This window comes from Cherax quadricarinatus, chromosome 46 (genome assembly GCF_038502225.1).
Source record: "Cherax quadricarinatus isolate ZL_2023a chromosome 46, ASM3850222v1, whole genome shotgun sequence".
Taxonomy (NCBI): Eukaryota; Metazoa; Arthropoda; class Malacostraca; order Decapoda; family Parastacidae; genus Cherax; species Cherax quadricarinatus.
In genome coordinates this window covers 18699574-18724543 of record NC_091337.1, presented here as the reverse complement: position 1 = coordinate 18724543, position 24970 = coordinate 18699574, and the positions used below count along the sequence as shown (strand labels likewise).

General features: G+C 46.4%; 1 protein-coding gene across 1 annotated transcript in view; it reads left to right on the top strand.

Annotated features, from left to right (window-relative positions):
• The first annotated feature begins 502 nt into the window (after positions 1 to 502).
• Positions 503 to 24970, top strand: part of LOC138854025 (uncharacterized) — a 78957-nt gene continuing 54489 nt past the window's right edge. The window contains exon 1 of the mRNA XM_070094588.1: positions 503 to 2535. Within this exon, the coding sequence (XP_069950689.1) occupies positions 2356 to 2535 (180 nt within the window). The 5' untranslated portion in view covers positions 503 to 2355. The remainder of the gene's footprint in view (positions 2536 to 24970) is intronic.

Genomic DNA, 24970 nt, shown 5'->3' with positions numbered 1-24970 from the left:
TGAGAGGAATTGACAAGGTGGACAAAGACAGGGTGTTCCAGAGACTGGACACAGCAACACGGGGACACAGTTGGAAGCTGAAGACACAGATGAATCACAGGAATGTTAGGAAGTATTTCTTCAGCTACAGAGTAGTCAGGAAGTGGAATAGTTTAGGAAACGATGTAGTGGAGGCAGGATCCATACATAGCTTTAAGCAGAGGTACGATAAGGCTCATGGTTCAGGGAGAGTGACCTAGTGGTGACCAGTGAAGAGGCGGGGGCCAGGAGCTTGGACTCGACCCCTGCAACCTCAACTAGGTGAGTACACACACACACACACACACACACACACACACACACACACACACACACACACACACACACACACACACACACACACACACACACCCTCACACACACTTGTGTGTACCTGAGGTAATGGATTCTCGTTACTTACTATATACTGACGGTGGTTATAATTCACTGTGCTAAGTTAATCAACTGAACTCTTTGTGGTCGCACCAGACTCACCAGTGTTTATTTCCTCCTTGACAGAATTGTACACAGCGTCTTGGTTCCTGTCACGGGATGAGGCGGACGTAGTGGTGACGCTATCTTTGCCACCACGACCGTTATCGTCACCACCACCACAACCAACACCACCAACACTGTCAGCATCACCATCACTGTCAGCATCACCGTCACTACCACTGCTGAAAAGCTTCACAAAATAAGGAAAGCTGGGTATTGTGAGAGATGTGTTACTCTCGTCTGAGAAGAGAAGTTCCGAGTGAATGACTTGTTGTCAAGTGTGTGTTGGTGCTCTTGACCAGACTTCAGTGTGTGGTAGTTCTTGCCCAGAGCAGCTAATACGCCGAGGTCCAGTAAATCTGCGTTAAAACAGTCTCGTTGTCTGCTCTTCGCTGGCAGTACCATCGCCAAGAGCGCTGGATGCGAGCACCAACACCAGCCATTGAAGCCAGACAGTTCCTCACCTTCGGAGAAGCAGAAGAGCAGTGTAAGCTGAAGACAAGGTCTCTCGCACCTGGAGGAGTCTACAGCACATAAAAGGCTCTCCTGATATATCTCAAAGCTAAATAACTCATTTGAGTTTAGCGTTTTTTTTTTGTGAATATAATAATACTGACCTGACTTTGTCTGCCTCGACGCTATGTGTAGCCAGGACATACGAAACAAAATACATTTATAATTGTGATTGTCTCCTAAAAAGAGTGAAGTTGAGTTTTAACATTGAAAAAATATATGTCATCGTGTCATCACAGTGAATAAATTTATCAATGTATTTTATGAAAGTATCTAATATACGAGTTGCTGGGGGATGTTACCTGGTTTAAGACGACAATAATGTTAATCTTCGCTGAAGCAAGATGAGGTTAACGCACCTTATGAATTAACTCATACTACCTTAAGTGCTAGTTACTGCTTGTAAAGTGATACTCAGTGCTACCTTGAGTGCTAGTTACTGCTTGTAAGGTGATACTCAGTGCTACCCTGAGTGCTAGTTACTACTTGTAAGGTGATAGTGCTACCCTGAGTGCTAGTTACTACTTGTAAGGTGATAGTGCTACCCTGAGTGCTAGTTACAACTTGTAAGGTGATACTCAGTGCCTTGTGCTAGTGCCTAACTTACTAGATAAAATAATCACTATTTTTTACTGTGATAGTATCATTGTGTTTAGGTAGTGTGTGGAAACAGTGTTAGTGAAGTGTTTTCTTGCTGAATGTTATACAAGTGTTGAAAGATCACAGTGTATGTTTGTGAAACATCACAGTGTTTGTGAAAGAACATTGTGTATGTGAAAGATCATAGTGTGTGTTTGTGAAACAATGTTTGAGAAAGTTCAGCACTACACGTTATCGCAGAGAGAATAGAAAGTCGTATTTTGATTATGATTACATAATTTAAGTTACAAGTTACACATTAAACTAAGGACAAAGTACGACGTTTGAGAAAGGTGGGAGTCAGAGGACCAGGTGCACTGATACAAGCTGTTGATTATCAAGACTTCCTGTGGAGGTGTCTTCGTGGAACTATACCAACGCTGCCTCCACCCAGGCATCCTCCAGTGACCTGCCTCCACCCAAGCATCCTCCAGTGACCTGCCTCCACCCAGGCATCCTCCAGTGACCTGCCTCCACCCAAGCATCCTCCAGTGACCTGCCTCCACCCAGGCATCCTCCAGTGACCTGCCTCCACCCAGGCATCCTCCAGTGACCTGCCTCAACCCAGGCATCCTCCAGTGACCTGCCTCCACCCAGGCATCCTCCAGTGACCTGCCTCCACCCAGGCAGTCAAGTAGTGTATCATCCAGGTTACCGACAATCGCCACGCTGGACAAGTTAACAACCAAGATGTCCTGCACTCCGCCGAAGGACTACCGTAGGGAGATAGACGCGATATATCCTGAGCCGCTCTCGCGTCTCAACCGTGTGGTGGAGCCTCACCCACACTCCTATAAGAGAGCAACCAAGAAAAAGATGAACCGAACAGGGCGATTCCGTACCATGCCAGTCACCTTCGACGAGATTAAGGTGAGTGTTGGCCTTTTGTTGAGTTATAAGAACATCAGTGATGGTTCACGAAATCGTAATGACACGATTGCAAACAAACCATACCACGGGCGGGATTGAACCCGCGGTGGTGCCTATGCTAACCTTCCTATGGTGTAGAAATATACCTAGTTGGACGAATCTTATTGTGGCTAGCTGGTCTAGTGGCTAACGCGACGGTCTGGAGTTTTGAGACTCTCTGACCGCGGGTTCAATTCCGCCCGTGGTATGGTTTATCAGTGATGGTGTGGCGAGACAGCCAAGTCATCCTGGGAGGAGCTAGCACAAAGTCTGATATAATTAGATCTCTATAGAAGCAGCGTTATTAATATCCCAGACTGTGTAGGTGAGTAACCTCATCACCAGCACAGTTGTAGGTCGCGGCAGCCAGTAACTGACTCACGCAAATAATGTAACTACTCGTATAAAGTGTTTATTGTGCTACAAAAAGTTAAATACTGATTTGCATACATAAAAATGTGTGTGTACTTACCTATTTGTGGTTACAGGGGTCGATTCCTAGCTCCTGGCCCTGCCTCTTCACTGATTGCTACTGGGTCCTCTCTCTCCCTGCTCCATGAGCTTTATCATACCTCGTCTTAAAACTATGTATGGTTCCCGCCTCCACTACGGCACTTTCTAGGCTATTCCACTTCCTGACAACTTTATGACTGAAGAAATACTTCCTAACATCCCTTTGACTCGTAGGAATCTTCAACTTCCAATAGTGACCCCTTGTTTCTGTGTCCCATCTCTGGAACATTCTGTCTCTGTCCACCTTGCCAATTCCTCGCAGTATTTATATGTCGTTATCACGTCTTCCCTGACTCTCCTGTCCTCCAGTGTCGTTAGGCCGATTTCCCATAACCTTTCTTGTCGCAAACCTTTGTGTGAGTGAGAGGAGAGTCTGTTAGTTACATTATATTCACCTGACCACTCTTCATCATTACTCACCAACGATCATACTATCCCCTGCCTCATGGGGCACTCTCATATTTGCTTTTAAAACTGTGTGTGTAAACTACTTCCACAAATTCCTCCTCCAGACCGTTCCATTTCCTAATGCCCATCATAGTAGTAGTATTTGACATTCATGTGACTCATTCTCATGTTGAACTTACATGTATGCCCCCTGGAGCCCTCTATATGCCCCCTGGAACCCTCAATTCAGTCTATCACTGTCTGCCCTGTCGAATCATTTACATATGTTGTGCGGTGTTATCTTCGTAGTGTTGGTCAGTCCACTGACCTCAGACACAAGTCTCGTAGCAAATCTCTGTAATTTTTTTTTAGTTGCTGAAGAAATTTGCTGAGGTCAATGGTCCATTTTGAAGCTTCACGTTATGTGTCATTGTCTATTTGTAATTTCCTACCTGGAGCCTACCTGGAGCCTACCTGGAGGGTATTCCAGGGATTAACGACCCCGCGGACGGTCCATGACCAGACCTCCTGGTGGATCAGGGCCTGATCAACGAGGCTGTTACTGGTCAAAGCTCTACTTGTGGAGTGCCATCTTCAGTGTTGGTAAACACGGGCTCACTGTTCATTTTATCATATAATTTTGTGAAGAAGTATTTCTTGTATCTTTCCCGACATTTTTTCTGATAATTTACAAACTTGACCTCTTGTTCTCTCGTCTCTGTCTAGTTTCATGACTTATATAATGAGGAAACATTGCCAGCACTGTGAATATAATAATGGTATACCATACCGAGGTTGACGGACTCATTACAACATCGTTATATTTACACTGCTTCCGCTGCCTCCTCTGTCTTCCACTGAAGAAATTTACTGTGTATGCGATATATTTCGGAATAAAAATACCTAACTGTTGCACATTTGTCTTACTTATCCTTCCCAGCACTGATGAGAATGTTACTAAGTAGTTCTGAGAATGCTACTTAGCGCTGGGAATGTTACTCAGAAGCGCTGGGAATGTTACTCAGAAGCGCTGGGTATGTTATTCAGCAGTGCTGGGAATATTACTCACTCAGCAGTGTAAGGGAAGTCGATATAGGGAAAGAGGTTATCATGTAATATAACTCAGGTGTCAGTGTGAGTCAGCAGTTGCTTGACCTGTGAAAGGTCACCTTGAACTCTCCATCCTTCCTTGTGTTTATATTCCTCGTCATTGACTCACCTTTCCCTGCTCTCCCGCTCTTAATGTGCTGAGTGTTCACTTAGACAAGAGTGCTGTAGTAAACACTCTGACTCTCGGGTGTGTTAGGTGCTGCCCTTGTCAAGAGTGCCGCAGCAAACGCTCTTACACTGAAGTGTACTGGGTGTTGACCTAGTCAAGAGTGCCTCAGTAAACACACTTACACTCAAGTGTGTTGGGTGTTTACTTAGAGAAGAGTGCTATAGTAAGCACTCTTCACACTGTGACTACTTAGTTATTATGAGCGTTGCTACAATAAATGGAACAGCGATCTTACGTATTAATTAATCTTTGTGTGAGAGTTGGTGGTGAGAGTGATAGAGGCGGGTGAGAGGGAGGGAGGGACGAGTGAGAGGAAGGGACGATTGAGAGGGAGAGGGGTCGGGTGAGAGGGATGAAGAGGGTAAACAAGCAGATTTGCTTTATTACAACAAAAACGGATACACCAGCAGTGTGCTGCTACCCTATTATATACGATACTTAGAGTGGGAACATAAGCTAGCTATGTTTCTCTGGCATATTCCATCACACAGGCTGGCTCACATAGTGTTGAATTTTGTCAGCCTGAACTGGGAGACTTCACCAAAGTCAGCCTGAACTGGGAGACTTCAGTAGTGTCAGCCTGAACTGGGAGACTTCACCAAAGTCAGCCTGAACTGGGAGACTTCAGTAGTGTCAGCCTGAACTGGGAGACTTCACCAAAGTCAGCCTGAACTGGGAGACTTCAGTGGTGCCAGCCTGAACTGGGAGACTTCACCAAAGTCAGCCTGAACTGGGAGACTTCAGTAGTGTCAGCCTGAACTGGGAGACTTCACCAAAGTCAGCCTGAACTGGGAGACTTCAGTGGTGCCAGCTTGAACTGGGAGACTTCACCAAAGTCAGCCTGAACTGGGAGACTTCACCAAAGTCAGCCTGAACTGGGAGACTTCACCAAAGTCAGCCTGAACTGGGAGACTTCACCAAAGTCAGCCTGAACTGGGAGACTTCACCAAAGTCAGCCTGAACTGGGAGACTTCACCAAAGTCAGCCTGAACTGGGAGACTTCACCAAAGTCAGCCTGAACTGGGAGACTTCAGTAGTGTCAGCCTGAACTGGGAGACTTCACCAAAGTCAGCCTGAACTGGGAGACTTCAGTGGTGCCAGCTTGAATTGGGAGACTTCACCAAAGTCAGCCTGAACTGGGAGACTTCACCAAAGTCAGCCTGAACTGGGAGACTTCACCAAAGTCAGCCTGAACTGGGAGACTTCACCAAAGTCAGCCTGAACTGGGAGACTTCACCAAAGTCAGCCTGAACTGGGAGACTTCACCAAAGTCAGCCTGAACTGGGAGACTTCACCAAAGTCAGCCTGAACTGGGAGACTTCACCAAAGTCAGCCTGAACTGGGAGACTTCAGTAGTGTCAGCCTGAACTGGGAGACTTCACCAAAGTCAGCCTGAACTGGGAGACTTCACCAAAGTCAGCCTGAACTGGGAGACTTCACCAAAGTCAGCCTGAACTGGGAGACTTCACCAAAGTCAGCCTGAACTGGGAGACTTCACCAAAGTCAGCCTGAACTGGGAGACTTCAGTAGTGTCAGCCTGAACTGGGAGACTTCACCAAAGTCAGCCTGAACTGGGAGACTTCAGTAGTGTCAGCCTGAACTGGGAGACTTCACCAAAGTCAGCCTGAACTGGGAGACTTCAGTAGTGTCAGCCTGAACTGGGAGACTTCACCAAAGTCAGCCTGAACTGGGAGACTTCAGTAGTGTCAGCCTGAACTGGGAGACTTCACCAAAGTCAGCCTGAACTGGGAGACTTCAGTAGTGTCAGCCTGAACTGGGAGACTTCACCAAAGTCAGCCTGAACTGGGAGACTTCAGTAGTGTCAGCCTGAACTGGGAGACTTCACCAAAGTCAGCCTGAACTGGGAGACTTCACCAAAGTCAGCCTGAACTGGGAGACTTCAGTAGTGTCAGCCTGAACTGGGAGACTTCAGTAGTGTCAGCCTGAACTGGGAGACTTCACCAAAGTCAGCCTGAACTGGGAGACTTCAGTAGTGTCAGCCTGAACTGGGAGACTTCACCAAAGTCAGCCTGAACTGGGAGACTTCAGTAGTGTCAGCCTGAACTGGGAGACTTCACCAAAGTCAGCCTGAACTGGGAGACTTCACCAAAGTCAGCCTGAACTGGGAGACTTCAGTAGTGTCAGCCTGAACTGGGAGACTTCAGTAGTGTCAGCCTGAACTGGGAGACTTCACCAAAGTCAGCCTGAACTGGGAGACTTCAGTAGAGTCAGCCTGAACTGGGAGACTTCACCAAAGTCAGCCTGAACTGGGAGACTTCAGTAGTGTCAGCCTGAACTGGGAGACTTCAGTAGTGTCAGCCTGAACTGGGAGACTTCACCAAAGTCAGCCTGAACTGGGAGACTTCAGTAGTGTCAGCCTGAACTGGGAGACTTCACCAAAGTCAGCCTGAACTGGGAGACTTCAGTAGTGTCAGCCTGAACTGGGAGACTTCACCAAAGTCAGCCTGAACTGGGAGACTTCAGTAGTGTCAGCCTGAACTGGGAGACTTCACCAAAGTCAGCCTGAACTGGGAGACTTCAGTAGTGTCAGCCTGAACTGGGAGACTTCACCAAAGTCAGCCTGAACTGGGAGACTTCAGTAGTGTCAGCCTGAACTGGGAGACTTCACCAAAGTCAGCCTGAACTGGGAGACTTCAGTAGTGTCAGCCTGAACTGGGAGACTTCACCAAAGTCAGCCTGAACTGGGAGACTTCAGTAGTGTCAGCCTGAACTGGGAGACTTCAGTAGTGTCAGCCTGAACTGGGAGACTTCACCAAAGTCAGCCTGAACTGGGAGACTTCAGTAGTGTCAGCCTGAACTGGGAGACTTCAGTAGTGTCAGCCTGAACTGGGAGACTTCAGTAGTGTCAGCCTGAACTGGGAGACTTCAGTAGTGTCAGCCTGAACTGGGAGACTTCAGTAGTGTCAGCCTGAACTGGGAGACTTCAGTAGAACAATGAGAATATCGTCAAGTAATCTATATAATGTCCATCAGCTACGAGAGTTCTAAAAGTTTCGTTCTAGAAGAACTGGAGTCACTATAACGTTCTAGAAGAACTGGAGTCACTATAACGTTCTAGAAGAACTGGAGTCACTATAACGTTCTAGAAGAACTGGAGTCACTATAACGTTCTAGAAGAACTGGAGTCACTATAACGTTCTAGAAGAACTGGAGTCACTATAACGTTCTAGAAGAACTGGAGTCACTATAACGTGGAGTTCATCACCCCTCAAGATGACTTATTCCATACACAGGATAAATGTAGTTTTTATGACAACATCGTTACAGAGAGGCAACCAAGATTATGTATAGCAGAGTTCGTCAGTAAGACGCATATACAACAGTTTGGTATCTTTATTCCGAAACGTTTGGCCTACACAGCAGGCTTCTTCAGTTCAAGGCAGGTGAAACTGCAGAGCTAGAGAATGTACAGAGAACCTTCATATAAAATGTGCTCAGTTAGTCTTGATCAAATAGAGTCATACTTCCTAATTGTGACACTAGGCTTTCTGAATCTGAATCAAGACTAACTGAGCACATATTATGTACATCCTAACAACATAAGCTAAATAACAATATAACAGTCAAATAATAATATAAAGTCATACATTTACGATTTAGCTATTATCGCAAATATAAGCAATATAAAATTAAATGAAAAGGTAATATACATTATATATACATAATAATCATTGTAACCCATTCAGGGGTTGCAACACACATATAAGTTCCATCAAACACCTTAGAAGCACTTGACTTGTACTCACTAGAGCGCAGGCGAGAGACATATATCATAATCTACACCTGGAAGATTCTGGAGGGACTGGTCCCTAATATGCACACAGAAATCACTCCCTACGACAGCAAAAGATTTGATAGGCGATGCAACATTCCCCCAGTGAAAAGTAGGGACGCCATTAGTATACTAAGAGAAAACGCAGTAAGTGTCCGGGGCCCAATACTGTTCAGCAGCCTCCCACCAGCAATAAGGGGCATTACCAGTAGACCCCTGGTTGTCTTCAAGAGGGAGCTGGACAGATACCTAAAGTCGGTGCCGGATCAGCCGGGCTGTGATTCATACGTTGGATTGCGTCGGCCATCAGTAACAGCCTCGTTGATCAGGCCCTGAACCACCGGGAGGCCTGGCCATGGACCGGGCCGCGGGGGCGTTGATCCCCGAAATACCCTCCAGGCTGGTAGACCCTCCAGGTACTCGTGTACAGAAGAGTTAACAGAAGCAGAAGAAATGTGAAGACGATGTAATCAGTCATCAGCCTTGAAGACGTAGTGTGAGGTGGTCACCTCACACTACGTCTTCAAGGCTGATGACTGATTACATTGTCACATCTCTACTGCTTCTGCTTCGACTGAGGAAGCCTACTGTGTAGACGAAACGTTTCGGAATAAAGATACCAAACTGTTACAATTGTGTCTTACTTATCAACCTGTCGGTATTGTATACCATCTTCATGTTCATGTATAGCAGAGGGGAAACGGAAGGATAGGAGAGGAGGGGAGGAGAGAAGCAGATGTTTCAGTCTGTGGCGGGTCCCATATCTCTGCACTGAAATCATTCCCTACAAAAGCAAGACATTCGGCAGACGCTGCTAAATATCTTCAATGAAATCATTAGTGCAATAAGTACACTAAAAGATAACTCAATAAGTGTAAGGAGACCAAGACTTTTCAACAGCCTTCCTTCATACATACAGAGAATTACCAACAGACTTCCAGCTGTCCTCGAGAGGAAAATGTATAAAGTCCCTCAAATCAGTTCCCGATCAGCCCGGCTGTTGATGCACGGGGCTAGCACCAACGGCCAGGTTGCTCAAGCCATCAACCAGGATGCCTGGTCTGGGACCAGGCTGCCAGGGCACCGACCTCCCGAAATCGTCCTGATGTAATCTTCAGGGATGGGGGGAGGGAGGGTGGGGGAGGGAAGGGGACGGGGGTTAAAACCAGGGCAGGGGAACACGCTCAATCACCCCCCCCCCCCTCATGAACCTTCCCTGCCTCGTCCAATATTTGCTGACTCATATGCGTGACTGTTTCCGAGTGCTCTCTCTCTCTCTCTCTCTCTCTCTCTCTCTCTCTCTCTCTCTCTCTCTCTCTCTCTCTCTCTCTCTCTCTCTCTCCACTAGGATTTTTGAAAGGTTAGAATAAGAATTCTTACATTTTTATGCACAACCTGAGAGCTGTTACCTACCTCAGCTTTTTTTTAAAAAACTTCCCGTTATCATCTTTATTATTAAATCATCGTTATGAAGCATACCAATAGCGAACATGGTGAAGTTGGAGCCAGATGTGCTCAGCGATTTCATTCAGTCTTGGGTTTTGCGGATACCTTCCAGACTGGAGCCACTCGAGGTATGATCACAGATGTAGCGACGTTCTTGAGAACGATAAACCCAGAGTATAGTTGATGTTTGCTGCCCGTCTTGTGGCTTAGAAGCTGTCTTGCTAGAACCCCTTCTGGTACCTTGTGTACCTAGAACACCTGCTGGTACCTTTTGTTGCTAGAACGTCTGCTGGTACCTTGTGTACCTAGAACCCCTGCTGATTCCTTGTTTTGCCAGAACCCCTGCTGGTACCTTGTGTTGCTAGATCCTCTGCGGGTTCCTTGCTTTGCCAGAACTCCTGCTGGTACCTTGTGTTGCAAGAACCTATGCTGGTTCCTTGTGTTGCTAGAACACCTGTTGGTGCCTTGTGTTGCTAGAACTCCTGCTGGCACCTTGTGTTGCCAGAACCCTTGCTTGTACATTGTATTGCTAGAACCCCTGCTTGTACCTTGTGTTGCTAGAACATTTTTATCTATAAACCAGCAAGTGTGAGATGTTAAATTACTGTTCCGTAGTTTAATGGCTTGTGTCTAGCGGCCTTCTTAAACACCTACCGTAATTCACCTTAGTTATGAAGGAAGAAACACCTGTGCAATATTTAGGAATCTTTACTGAGGAAACGTTTCGCTAGCCAGTGGCTTCTTCAGGTGTGTACGCACTTCTTTTCTGTAGTGTTGTATAGCAGGTGTGTATAAGTGGACTGCCGAGTCTTATCGCTCACTTATCCAACATACAAAGTGATAAGTTATCTCATATCATCCTGTTTTTCGCTCTGTCCAGGTGTGTCAGAATTTTCTTCTTCTTCAGCAGGTTATTTGCTAGTTGTGTTTGTCTTGCCCTTCCAGTGTGTCACGGTGCGTGCCCTTCCATTGTGTCACGGTGCGTGCCCTTCCATTGTGTCACGGTGCGTGCCCTTCCATTGTGTCACAGTGCTTGCTCCTCCATTGTGTCACGGTGCTTGCTCCTCCATTGTGTCACAGTGCTTGCTCCTCCATTGTGTCACAGTGCTTGCTCCTCCATTGTGTCACAGTGCTTGCTCCTCCATTGTGTCACAGTGCTTGCTCCTCCATTGTGTCACAGTGCTTGCTCCTCCATTGTGTCACAGTGCTTGCTCCTCCATTGTGTCACAGTGCTTGCTCCTCCATTGTGTCACAGTGCTTGCTCCTCCATTGTGTCACAGTGCTTGCTCCTCCATTGTGTCACAGTGCTTGCTCCTCCATTGTGTCACAGTGCTTGCTCCTCCATTGTGTCACAGTGCTTGCTCCTCCATTGTGTCACAGTGCTTGCTCCTCCATTGTGTCACAGTGCTTGCTCCTCCATTGTGTCACGGTGCTTGCTCCTCCATTGTGTCACAGGTGCTTGCTCCTCCATTGTGTCACAGTGCTTGCTCCTCGATTGTGTCACAGTGCTTGCTCCTCCATTGTGTCACAGTGCTTGCTCCTCCATTGTGTCACAGTGCTTGCTCCTCCATTGTGTCACGGTGCGTGCCCTTCCATTGTGTCACGGTGCTTGCTCCTCCATTGTGTCACGGTGCTTGCTCCTCCATTGTGTCACAGTGCTTGCTCCTCCATTGTGTCACGGTGCGTGCCCTTCCATTGTGTCACGGTGCTTGCTCCTCCATTGTGTCACAGTGCTTGCTCCTCCATTGTGTCACAGTGCTTGCTCCTCCATTGTGTCACAGTGCTTGCTCCTCCATTGTGTCACAGTGCTTGCTCCTCCATTGTGTCACAGTGCTTGCTCCTCCATTGTGTCACGGTGCTTGCTCCTCCATTGTGTCACAGTGCTTGCTCCTCCATTGTGTCACAGTGCTTGCTCCTCCATTGTGTCACGGTGCTTGCTCCTCCATTGTGTCACAGTGCTTGCTCCTCCATTGTGTCACAGTGCTTGCTCCTCCATTGTGTCACAGTGCTTGCTCCTCCATTGTGTCACAGTGCTTGCTCCTCCATTGTGTCACAGTGCTTGCTCCTCCATTGTGTCACGGTGCTTGCTCCTCCATTGTGTCACAGTGCTTGCTCCTCCATTGTGTCACAGTGCTTGCTCCTCCATTGTGTCACAGTGCTTGCTCCTCCATTGTGTCACAGTGCTTGCTCCTCCATTGTGTCACGGTGCTTGCTCCTCCATTGTGTCACAGTGCTTGCTCCTCCATTGTGTCACAGTGCTTGCTCCTCCATTGTGTCACAGTGCTTGCTCCTCCATTGTGTCACAGTGCTTGCTCCTCCATTGTGTCACAGTGCTTGCTCCTCCATTGTGTCACAGTGCTTGCTCCTCCATTGTGTCACGGTGCTTGCTCATCCATTGTGTCTCCTTGCCATTGTGTCACAGTGCTTGCTCCTCCATTGTGTCACAGTGCTTGCTCCTCCATTGTGTCACAGTGCTTGCTCCTCCATTGTGTCACAGTGCTTGCTCCTCCATTGTGTCACAGTGCTTGCTCCTCCATTGTGTCACAGTGCTTGCTCCTCCATTGTGTCACAGTGCTTGCTCCTCCATTGTGTCACGGTGCTTGCTCCTCCATTGTGTCACAGTGCTTGCTCCTCCATTGTGTCACAGTGCTTGCTCCTCCATTGTGTCACGGTGCGTGCCCTTCCATTGTGTCACGGTGCTTGCTCCTAGATTGTGTCACGGTGCTTGCTCCTCCATTGTGTCACAGTGCTTGCTCCTCCATTGTGTCACGGTGCGTGCCCTTCCATTGTGTCACAGTGCTTGCTCCTCCATTGTGTCACAGTGCTTGCTCCTCCATTGTGTCACAGTGCTTGCTCCTCCATTGTGTCACAGTGCTTGCTCCTCCATTGTGTCACAGTGCTTGCTCCTCCATTGTGTCACAGTGCTTGCTCCTCCATTGTGTCACAGTGCTTGCTCCTCCATTGTGTCACGGTGCTTGCTCCTCCATTGTGTCACGGTGCTTGCTCCTCCATTGTGTCACAGTGCTTGCTCCTCCATTGTGTCACGGTGCGTGCCCTTCCATTGTGTCACGGTGCTTGCTCCTCCATTGTGTCACAGTGCTTGCTCCTCCATTGTGTCACAGTGCTTGCTCCTCCATTGTGTCACAGTGCTTGCTCCTCCATTGTGTCACAGTGCTTGCTCCTCCATTGTGTCACAGTGCTTGCTCCTCCATTGTGTCACAGTGCTTGCTCCTCCATTGTGTCACAGTGCTTGCTCCTCCATTGTGTCACAGTGCTTGCTCCTCCATTGTGTCACAGTGCTTGCTCCTCCATTGTGTCACAGTGCTTGCTCCTCCATTGTGTCACGGTGCTTGCTCCTCCATTGTGTCACATTGTGTCACGGTGCTGCTCCTCCATTGTGTCACAGTGCTTGCTCCTCCATTGTGTCACAGGTGCTTGCTCCTCCATTGTGTCACAGTGCTTGCTCCTCCATTGTGTCACAGTGCTTGCTCCTCCATTGTGTCACAGTGCTTGCTCCTCCATTGTGTCACAGTGCTTGCTCCTCCATTGTGTCACAGTGCTTGCTCCTCCATTGTGTCACAGTGCTTGCTCCTCCATTGTGTCACAGTGCTTGCTCCTCCATTGTGTCACAGTGCTTGCTCCTCCATTGTGTCACCTCCATTGTGTCACGGTGCTTGCTCCTCCATTGTGTCACGGTGCTTGCTCCTCCATTGTGTCACAGTGCTTGCTCCTCCATTGTGTCACAGTGCTTGCTCCTCCATTGTGTCACAGTGCTTGCTCCTCCATTGTGTCACAGTGCTTGCTCCTCCATTGTGTCACAGTGCTTGCTCCTCCATTGTGTCACAGTGCTTGCTCCTCCATTTTGTCACGGTGCTTGCTCCTCCATTGTGTCACGGTGCTTGCTCCTCCATTGTGTCACAGTGCTTGCTCCTCCATTGTGTCACAGTGCTTGCTCCTCCATTGTGTCACAGTGCTTGCTCCTCCATTGTGTCACAGTGCTTGCTCCTCCATTGTGTCACAGTGCTTGCTCCTCCATTGTGTCACAGTGCTTGCTCCTCCATTGTGTCACAGTGCTTGCTCCTCCATTGTGTCACAGTGCTTGCTCCTCCATTGTGTCACGGTGCTTGCTCCTCCATTGTGTCACAGTGCTTGCTCCTCCATTGTGTCACGGTGCTTGCTCCTCCATTGTGTCACGGTGCTTGCTCCTCCATTGTGTCACAGTGCTTGCTCCTCCATTGTGTCACGGTGCTTGCTCCTCCATTGTGTCACAGTGCTTGCTCCTCCATTGTGTCACAGTGCTTGCTCCTCCATTGTGTCACAGTGCTTGCTCCTCCATTGTGTCACAGTGCTTGCTCCTCCATTGTGTCACAGTGCTTGCTCCTCCATTGTGTCACAGTGCTTGCTCCTCCATTGTGTCACAGTGCTTGCTCCTCCATTGTGTCACAGTGCTTGCTCCTCCATTGTGTCACAGTGCTTGCTCCTCCATTGTGTCACAGTGCTTGCTCCTCCATTGTGTCACAGTGCTTGCTCCTCCATTGTGTCACAGTGCTTGCTCCTCCATTGTGTCACAGTGCTTGCTCCTCCATTGTGTCACAGTGCTTGCTCCTCCATTTGTTCAGTAGTTCAGAAGAATTTCTGGAACCTTAAGCGTTGTTATTGACACACATCTTCATGTTATGTTATATATCGTCTTTGGACCTGACACATGATATTTGTCAGCTTCCTTTGGATGTTGATGTGGAATAAATATAGTTAATTTTTCTCTTTTATTACCGTGCTACGTTCAAATTATCTCAATAATAATAATAATAATAATAATAATAATAATAATAATAATAATAATAATAATAATAATAATAATATTTATTTCTAAAAAGTACAGTATATGATAAATACAGGAGTATTTGACATTACTGGAATACTTTAAAGAAAGTCCTTGTATATGCAGAGTATTTCCCTCCTGGTCCTATATCTATTTCTTGGTCAACAACCTGTCTTACTGTTTTCTGGTACAGTACGTGATCAACTCTCGTTTTAGAACTTGTGTCTCTTACGTGTCTGATGCTTCACAGTCCAGTCGGGTGAAGCAATCATTTTCTGGCCAGGTTTGTTTACCATGTTCACTGCTTCATTGTCTTACAACAACCTTTTCATAACTTCATAATTTATCTCTTCACTATGCCAGTCTCCTGGCTTTTTTTTTTTTTTACCCTAATTTTCTTTCGCTTCCACATGAGAAAGTGCAGTGGAGAGAGAGAGAGAGAGAGAGAGACAGACAGACAGACAGACAGACAGAGACAGAGAGAGACAGAGAGAGACACCACTAGAGGTAAAGGTAGCCTCAAGCAGCCGTCATGATGGAGGTAGTCATCAATATCTCATCTCCGGTGCCGTCGCACCATTGCCTTGTTAGTGTGAAAGAGAAACAGACGCAGAAATACACCCACACATATAAACACAGACACAAATACACAGGGGCCAGGAGCTATGACCGGACCATGCAAAAGAAAATTAGTTAAGTTCTGAGAAGCCTGATTCAATGTAGATATTTACTCGAGGATGTAATTACTGCTTTAAATAACAACAAAACTGTCGCACCAGTAATCAAGCACAGGATGACATGCAACAACTTCGTTGCCAAGTTGCAAGTTGCAGGTGCCGCACCCGATGTTAGGGCATCCATATTTTGTTTCTAGAACTGTCTTCAAGTTGTAGGAAGTGACAATAAGACAGGATGAAGTCCATCTCCTCCCTAAATCCCTGGTTATTGGAAAGGCTTTGGTCGTGGACGATGTAAGTCCAGAGTACTGCGAGGATGTTACCATCACGAACAACCGACTAACACAGCACGAATGGATCTCTTAGTGAAACAAGGCAAATGATATCTCAACGCACAAAAAATGGAGCCTTGTGCAGGCCATCAACCTCAGTTAAATTGCTTGCAAGTTTCCTGACAATAGTTTGACAACAAGTGGCAACACTGTAGGACTATCACTTGTTCCCACGTGACCGTCAACACAGCTTCAAGAAAAGTCACTTTGCAAATGATGTGCTGAGCCTTTCACAGTTACTGCATAAATGCAAAATCAGTTGTATAGCTTCACGTGTGCCTGTGATCGGGTATAGCGCTGTTGCCTAACAGCGGAACTACGAGCACGAAGGGTCTATGTAATCAATTCTTCACTTGAGCGACTAATTTCAAGATGTTAATTGAACAGCGGAATTAACAAGCGGTGGCAGAGCACCTCAATAGTAGTGTGACTCGTTATGAAATATTTACTTGTATAAATATATCAGATCTCATTCCCAGATCTAATACTTATAATAATAATAATAATAAATAATAATAATAATAATAATAATAATAATAATAATAATAATAATAATAATAATATTATACTCTTTTACAAGTATATGTACAAGCTGACATCAATGATTTACTACTATATAGAATGCCACTCGTTACGCAGAGCATTTCGGGCAAATTAGGTCAATTTTGTCCCCAGGATGCGACTCACACCAGTCGACTAATACCCAGGTATCCGTTTTACTGATAGGTGAAAAGGGGCAGCAGGTGTCTTAAGGAAACACGTCCTATTATTTCCACCCGTACCGGGGATCGAACCACGGACCTCACTATGTGAGCTAAGTGCTCTAGGAATCGAGCTGAAATAAACAATACAAGAGAAGAAATGCTATGTTCCCAGGTACATTAATCACCAACTTCCACGGGGCAAGTGATGCCTGGTTATATTTGCTGTTATAAGAGTAAACAGAGATAATGCTGGTGTTCAGACAGCATGATGTTAATGCTGCAACTGGTGTGAGAATTAACGCAAGAGCCTCAGTATTCAGTCATCAAAAATTATTTTCCAGGCTGAAGTTTGACCACATATTTACTACGAAGGCTCAGGTTGTTAACGTAAGTTATGCATCCAAAAAAACTTCCAACACTGCGGCGCCTCTCTTACCTGCTCAACAACCTTGACTATAAAACTCTATTTATGGACGAATCTTTCTCTCACTGTCCATTACTCTCTTATATGACATGCGCCTAAAATCATCTACCAATTCTGGAAAAAAAGAACCCTGCAGTGTGACATATCTTGTATCTGTCACGTAAAGAGAGCCTTTGGTACTGAAGATATATTGTGGTCTTGTGATGCGCTTTAACAATTCTCTCAGAGATCACTTAGCTCAGCAGTGTATACAGCTCAGCAGTGTATACAGCTCTGCAGTGCATACAGCCAAAATGCTGTCACAAAACAGTCAGCTATCGAGTCACACCTGGCTGTACCTATCTGAAAATAGTCCTCAATCAACAGTCAGTCATTCCCTGACTGACCAAATGAATGATCTGGCTCATTGTTGGCTACATCAACACCATACACGCTACATGTACGAGTATGTTACACAAATAACCCTTACATACGAGAAAGGAACTTATGACGACGTTTCGGTCCGACTTAGACCATTAACTAGCAACACAGTTTGACTAGTTAATGGTCCAAGTCGGACCTAACGTCGTCATAAGTTCCTTTCTCCTATGTGTATTGTTCCCGTCACGGTTTTGTGCCTTTTCATTCTTTCATGATGTATGTTCCTTAATATCGCTGAAGTGTAGACCTTGAAGTGGTTACTAGGGCGAGATTTGATACAAGGTGAAGTTGAATATCAGCTTCAAACTTGTAGAAACCGGGTAGCAACCCTCAACCTTAACAGCGATGAACATTGTGTAAAAAATAGGTGTGAGGGTATAGAAAAAGGGTGGGAGAGGGGAGAATAGGTGAGAAGGTGAGAAAAGAGTGAGAGAGGAGAAAATTGTGGTAGAGGGAAGAAACGGGATGGATAAACGGGGGTAGAGAAGTGAGAGGAGAAGAGAAGAGCAAGATAAGAGAGGTAAGACGCAAGAGGTGTGTCATTCTCACGGGTGTGCCAGCCAAATATGATAATAATAAATGTATAATATAAATTATTAATAAACGCGACATTGTCTTCACCTACGTGCGTATTATGAAAGCACACAGGACAATGTGTGCGTTCTACACCAGCGCATAAGTCGCTGTGTTGAGCAAAGTGAGTTACGTAACACCACACGAGGTGTGTACCTGGTACCTTCACCTGGACAGTAGCCAGTGAAGCTGTTGGGGAGGAGGGAGAGTGGGGGGAAGTGCTAGATCACCCAAGCTGTCATGTCTATATAAGCCATCCGGCCGCCAACAGTAATAGCCTGGTTGAACGGGTAACCAGTTGTGAAGCCTTGCTACAGGCCGCCCTACAATGGTAGAAAAAAAAATTCAGTCACAGGTATATAAGTATATCCCGATGAAATATAAAGCAAATATTACTAGGCATAGTTTTAAACAGATATAAAAATATAGAAGTATTTACTGCACTAATATAAAATATAAAATTACTGGTTACAATAGCACTTAATACAAGGTCACTCTTATACAGTAGTATGTGAGGCTGTTACAAGTGGTCGGTATACTAGGGTAACTATAAGTGGTCGGAATACTACGGTAGCTACAAATGATCAGTATACTACAGTTGTCAGCATATTTCAGATACGGTAGCAGTGATCTCACGGACCTTTCACATACTGTCATGTTAGTATAGTTTGAACTGCCATGACACTGGCCCCGCCGTATGGCTCGCTCCAGCCAGGTCGTACCCTACCTACCTACCTGGTGTCTACCTGGAACGTATTCCGGGGATCAACGTCCCCGCGGCCCGGTCCACGACTAGGCCTTCTGGTGGATCAGGGCCTGATCAACTAGGCTGTTACTGCTGGCCGCACGTAGTCCAACATACGAACCACAGCCCGGTTGATCCTGCACCAACTTTAAGTATCCAGGGGTCTATTGCTAATTCCCCTTATGCCTGGTGGGAGGCTGTTGAGCAATCTTGGGCCCCGGACACTTATTCTTTTATTGTACCAATGGCGCCCCGTAGAGTCACTTTCGTAACCTCAAGGCAGTTACGACATCAAACTGCAGGCTGGGTTTCCTACCACGTATATGCTCAATTAACTAGTATAGCTGTCTCAGTGAGTTATCATTCACTATCACTCAACTTAAGAACCCTCACGACAAATGGTGGCAGCAGTGTACACTTAAATTTACGATTTATATGAGAGTGGAGTGTACTCAACAAGCCGGTGGAGTTACCTCAACCAAGCCAGTTAAGTCACATAGGCACGCCTCTACAGTGCTCCCTTGTGTGTATGCTTAGTGTATTTGTGGCTTATTTACTGACTTCCGAGGAGTTGTTCCGAGTCTTGCAAGTGGAGCGATGGTGAACAATAACTCACTGAGACTGTGGCCTGGTGGCTAAAGCTCCCGCTTCACACACGGAGTGCCCGGGTTCGATTCCCGGCGGGTGGAAACATTTCGACACATTTCCTTACACCTGTTGTCCTGTTCACCTAGCAGCAAATAGGTACCTGGGTGTTAGTCGACTGGTGTGGGTCGCATCCTGGGGGACAAGATTGAGGACCCCAATGGAAATAAGTTAGACAGTCCTCGATGACGCACTGACTTTCATGGGTTATCCTGGTTGGCTAACCCTCCGGGGTTAAAAATCCGAACGAAATCTTATCTTATACTAGCATATTGAGTATATACATGGTAGGAAGCCCAGCCTGCAGTCTGATGTAACTGCCTTGAAGTTACGACGTCGCCAGCGTCATAGCAGTTCAAACTATGCTGATATGACAATATTTGAAAGGTCTGTGGCATCACTGCTACAGTATTTGAAATATACTGATACAGTAACTACAAGTGGTCGGTATACTACCAGTGCTGTAATAGGTACACTTATAATTATCGAGGCGATTTATTAATCTCTACTTGATACTCGGTCCTTCCCACACCCATAGGTAGTTCACTTCTTGATTCTTCTGCCAGCTGCTGCCTGGCTCTAGCTCCTGGCCTTCTCGTGGTTGAGACCCTGTTTTATCATACTCTTAAGGCAAGCTCCTCATCCAGGCAAGGTTGAGCTCTTTCTGCTCTCCGAGCACCACACACACTCTGCGTCACACCACACACTCTTGTAGACAGCCTGTACTGTCTGCACAGAGCTTATGCTGTCTGGCAGCTTTGTTCATATTTCGCGGCATTCAGGTGCTGCCCTCTCCAGGGCTACCCAGGTCAGTGGGACGCTGGTCCCACTCGCACTCACTCAGTGGCCTAGAAGCAGACAACAGGCCTACTCCTCTCTCTCCCTCGTGGGCATGGCCCGCATGGGCCATGTGTACCCACCACGACTTTGCAAATAAAGTAAGAAGCCTCCGAAGACGTTTATCATTGAACCCGCTCCGCTCTGCAAGAACCACCAAATAATCTCATTTCACACCCTGCGTCACACCACACTGCGTCACACCACACTGCGTCACACCACACTGCGTCACACCACACTGCGTTACACCACACTGCGTTACACCACACTGCGTTACACCACACTGCGTTACACCATAGCAACACCTGAACGAGAGCTCACTCTGTTTAGAAACTCTCCATAAGTGAAGGCTCAAGCACATCCTAAAGCTAATACTGTAAAAACAGCTGGACCTTGGCTAGCAACATCACAAAGTCGGACTGAGATGCCAAGCCAAGGGACGAGGAGACATCGTGGAAGCTAAAATCACCTCTGATTGACAATGATGTAAAAGAATGTTTCTTTAGTCTTAGGGAGGCATATGTGCGGCTCGAACTAGATAAGGAAGTAATGAAGACAGACCTTACACAGTGTCAGGAGTAAGTATGGAGAGGGATCGAAGGGCCTTCAACAGTTCCTCCGGCAGTTGTTGTTGTAAGTGTCGGAGAGAGGAAGTGATATACTCATCACTGGCAAATAAAATCTGGTATGTGTAACTTGGTCTGTTGTGTCTTGGTCTGGTGTTGTCTTGGTCTTGTGTTGCATCTTGGTCTGGTGTTGTGTCTTGGTCTGGTGTTGTGTCTTGGTCTGGTGTTGTGTCTTGGTCTGGTGTTGTGTCTTGGTCTGGTGTTGTGTCTTGGTCTGGTGTTGTGTCTTGGTCTGGTGTTGTGTCTTGGTCTGGTGTTGTGTCTTGGTCTGGTGTTGTGTCTTGGTCTGGTGTTGTGTCTTGGTCTGGTGTTGTGTCTTGGTCTGGTGTTGTATCTTGGTCTGGTGTTGAATCTTGGTCTGGTGTTGAATCTTGGTCTGGTGTTGAATCTTGGTCTGGTGTTGAATCTTGGTCTGGTGTTGAATCTTGGTCTGGTGTTGAATCTTGGTCTGGTGTTGTATCTTGGTCTGGTGTTGTATCTTGGTCTGGTGTTGTATCTTGGTCTGGTGTTGTGTCTTGGTCTGGTGTTGTGTCTTGGTCTGGTGTTGTATCTTGGTCTGGTGTTGAATCTTGGTCTGGTGTTGAATCTTGGTCTGGTGTTGAATCTTGGTCTGGTGTTGAATCTTGGTCTGGTGTTGTATCTTGGTCTGGTGTTGAATCTTGGTCTGGTGTTGTATCTTGGTCTGGTGTTGAATCTTGGTCTGGTGTTGTATCTTGGTCTGGTGTTGAATCTTGGTCTGGTGTTGTATCTTGGTCTGGTGTTGAATCTTGGTCTGGTGTTGTATCTTGGTCTGGTGTTGTATCTTGGTCTGGTGTTGTATCTTGGTCTGGTGTTGTATCTTGGTCTGGTGTTGTATCTTGGTCTGGTGTTGTATCTTGGTCTGGTGTTGAATCTTGGTCTGGTGTTGTGTCTTGGTCTGGTGTTGTATCTTGGTCTGGTGTTGTGTCTTGGTCTGGTGTTGTATCTTGGTCTGGTGTTGTATCTTGGTCTGGTGTTGTATCTTGGTCTGGTGTTGAATCTTGGTCTGGTGTTGTATCTTGGTCTGGTGTTGTATCTTGGTCTGGTGTTGTGTCTTGGTCTGGTGTTGTATCTTGGTCTGGTGTTGTGTCTTGGTCTGGTGTTGTATCTTGGTCTGGTGTTGTATCTTGGTCTGGTGTTGTGTCTTGGTCTGGTGTTGTATCTTGGTCTGGTGTTGTATCTTGGTCTGGTGTTGAATCTTGCTCTGGTGTTAAATCTTGGTCTGGTGTTGTATCTTGGTCTGGTGTTGTGTCTTGGTCTGGTGTTGTGTCTTGGTCTGGTGTTGTATCTTGGTCTGGTGTTGTGTCTTGGTCTGGTGTTGTGTCTTGGTCTGGTGTTGTATCTTGGTCTGGTGTTGTGTCTTGGTCTGGTGTTGTGTCTTGGTCTGGTGTTGTGTCTTGGTCTGGTGTTGTGTCTTATTCTGGTGTTGTATCTTGGTCTGGTGTTGTGTCTTGATCTGGTGTTGTGTCTTGGTCTGGTGTTGTGTCTTATTCTGGTGTTGTATCTTGGTCTGGTGTTGTATCTTGGTCTGGTGTTGTGTCATGGTCTGGTGTTGTGTCTTGGTCTGGTGTTGTGTCTTGGTCTGGTGTTGTATCTTGGTCTGGTGTTGTATCTTGGTCTGGTGTTGTATCTTGGTCTGGTGTTGTGTCTTGGTCTGGTGTTGTATCTTGGTCTGGTGTTGTATCTTGGTCTGGTGTTGTGTCTTGGTCTGGTGTTGTATCTTGGTCTGGTGTTGTATCTTGGTCTGGTGTTGAATCTTGCTCTGGTGTTAAATCTTGGTCTGGTGTTGTATCTTGGTCTGGTGTTGTGTCTTGGTCTGGTGTTGTGTCTTGGTCTGGTGTTGTATCTTGGTCTGGTGTTGTGTCTTGGTCTGGTGTTGTGTCTTGGTCTGGTGTTGTATCTTGGTCTGGTGTTGTGTCTTGGTCTGGTGTTGTGTCTTGATCTGGTGTTGTGTCTTGGTCTGGTGTTGTGTCTTATTCTGGTGTTGTATCTTGGTCTGGTGTTGTGTCATGGTCTGGTGTTGTGTCTTGGTCTGGTGTTGTGTCTTATTCTGGTGTTGTATCTTGGTCTGGTGTTGTATCTTGGTCTGGTGTTGTGTCATGGTCTGGTGTTGTGTCTTGGTCTGGTGTTGTGTCTTGGTCTGGTGTTGTATCTTGGTCTGGTGTTGTGTCTTGGTCTGTTGTTGTGTCTTGGTCTGGTGTTGTATCTTGGTCTGGTGTTGTGTCTTGGTCTGGTGTTGTGTCTTGGTCTGGTGTTGTATCTTGGTCTGGTGTTGTATCTTGATCTGGTGTTGTGTCTTGGTCTGGTGTTGTGTCTTGGTCTGGTGTTGTGTCTTGGTCTGGTGTTGTGTCTTGGTCTGGTGTTGTGTCTTGGTCTGTTGTTGTTGTTGTGTCTTGGGCTGTTGTTGTTGTTGTGTCTTGGTCTAGTGGTGTCTTGGTCTGATGTATCTTGGTCTGATGTATCTTGGTTTGATGTATCTTGGTCTGATGTATCTTGATCTGGTGTTGTGTCTTGGTACGATATCGTTCCAAACCACAGAGCTGAACTGTTCTCAGGCTGAGGGATTGACCACCTCAAATACCTTCTCTCCAAGGTCGATGGACTGATTACATCATTTCACTACCACTACACCTGCTTCCTCTGAATTTGACTGAAGAAGCCTACTGAGTAGGAGAAACGTTACACCAATGAAGATACCCAACTGTTGCACATGTGTCAGTCTTCAATTGTTCTACTATATGCGACTGTTCATCTGAACTCTGTCAGCTTGTGAGTTTCTCCACTACCTTACTGACTGCTGTATTCTTCCATGTGACCAAACAAGATGAAATCTGGAGTCGGGAAGGTTCCATACACATTATTCGAGTCTTATTAAGTGAAACTGAAGCCCTTGCTGGTTTGTATCTGGTGGTTTTTATACACGTGAAGTAATTGACGTTAGGATTTCAATTTTCAGTGCTTGTTGTTCGTGTGGATCGATGTGGTAATTACAAAATTTATTGACTCACAGTACAGATTCGTGTTAACATCCTTACAACAGCAACATTTGCAACAGCAATACTTAAAACAGCAATACTTACAACAAGAACACTTACACAACAACACCATTACAACAAGAACGCCTACAACAACAACACTTACAACAACAACACTTACAACAGCAACACCTACAACAAGAACAACCACAACAATGGTCCAGCAGTCACTGCTGGTCCGCCACTGTGTTTTAAAAATGATGCGGATTCCTCAGACTTGGCGCCTACTTCAGTGAATATTGAAAACACAATAAAATTTTGAGTGTGTGTGTGTGAGTGTATGTGTGTGTGTATGTGTGTGTGTGTATGTGTGTATGTGTGTGTGTGTGTGTGTGTGTGTGTGTGTGTGTGTGTGTGTGTGTGTATGTGTGTGTGAGTGTATGTGTGTGTGTATGTGTGTGTGTGTATGTGTGTACTCACCTAGTTACTCACCTAGTTGAGGTTGCGGGGGTCGAGTCCGAGCTCCTGGCCCCGCCTCTTCACTGATCGCTACTAGGTCACTCTCATAGAACCGTGAGCTTTATCATACCTCTGCTTAAAGCTATGTATGGATCCTGCCTCCACTACATCGCTTCCCAAACTATTCCACTTACTGACTACTCTGTGACTGAAGAAATACTTCCTAACATCCCTGTGATTCATCTGTGTCTTCAACTTCCAACTGTGTCCCCTTGTTACTGTGTCCAATCTCTGGAACATCCTGTCTTTGTCCACCTTGTCAATTCCTCTCAGTATTTTGTATATCGTTATCATGTCCTCCCTATCTCTCCTGTCCTCCAGTGTCGTCAGGTTGATTTCCCTTAACCTCTCTTCGTAGGACATACCTCTTAGCTCTGGGACTAGTCTTGTAGCAAACCTTTGCATTTTCTCTAGTTTCTTTGCGTGCTTGGCTAGGTGTGGGTTCCAGACTGGTGCCGCATACTCCAATATGGGCCTAACGTACACGGTGTACAGGGTCCTGAACGATTTCTTATTAAGATCTCGGAATGCTGTTCTGAGGTTTGCTAGGCGCCCATGTGCTGCAGCAGTTACTTGGTTGATGTGCGCTTCAGGAGATGTGCCTTGCGTTATACTCACCCCAAGATCTTTTTCCTTGAGTGAGGTTTGTAGTCTCTGTCCC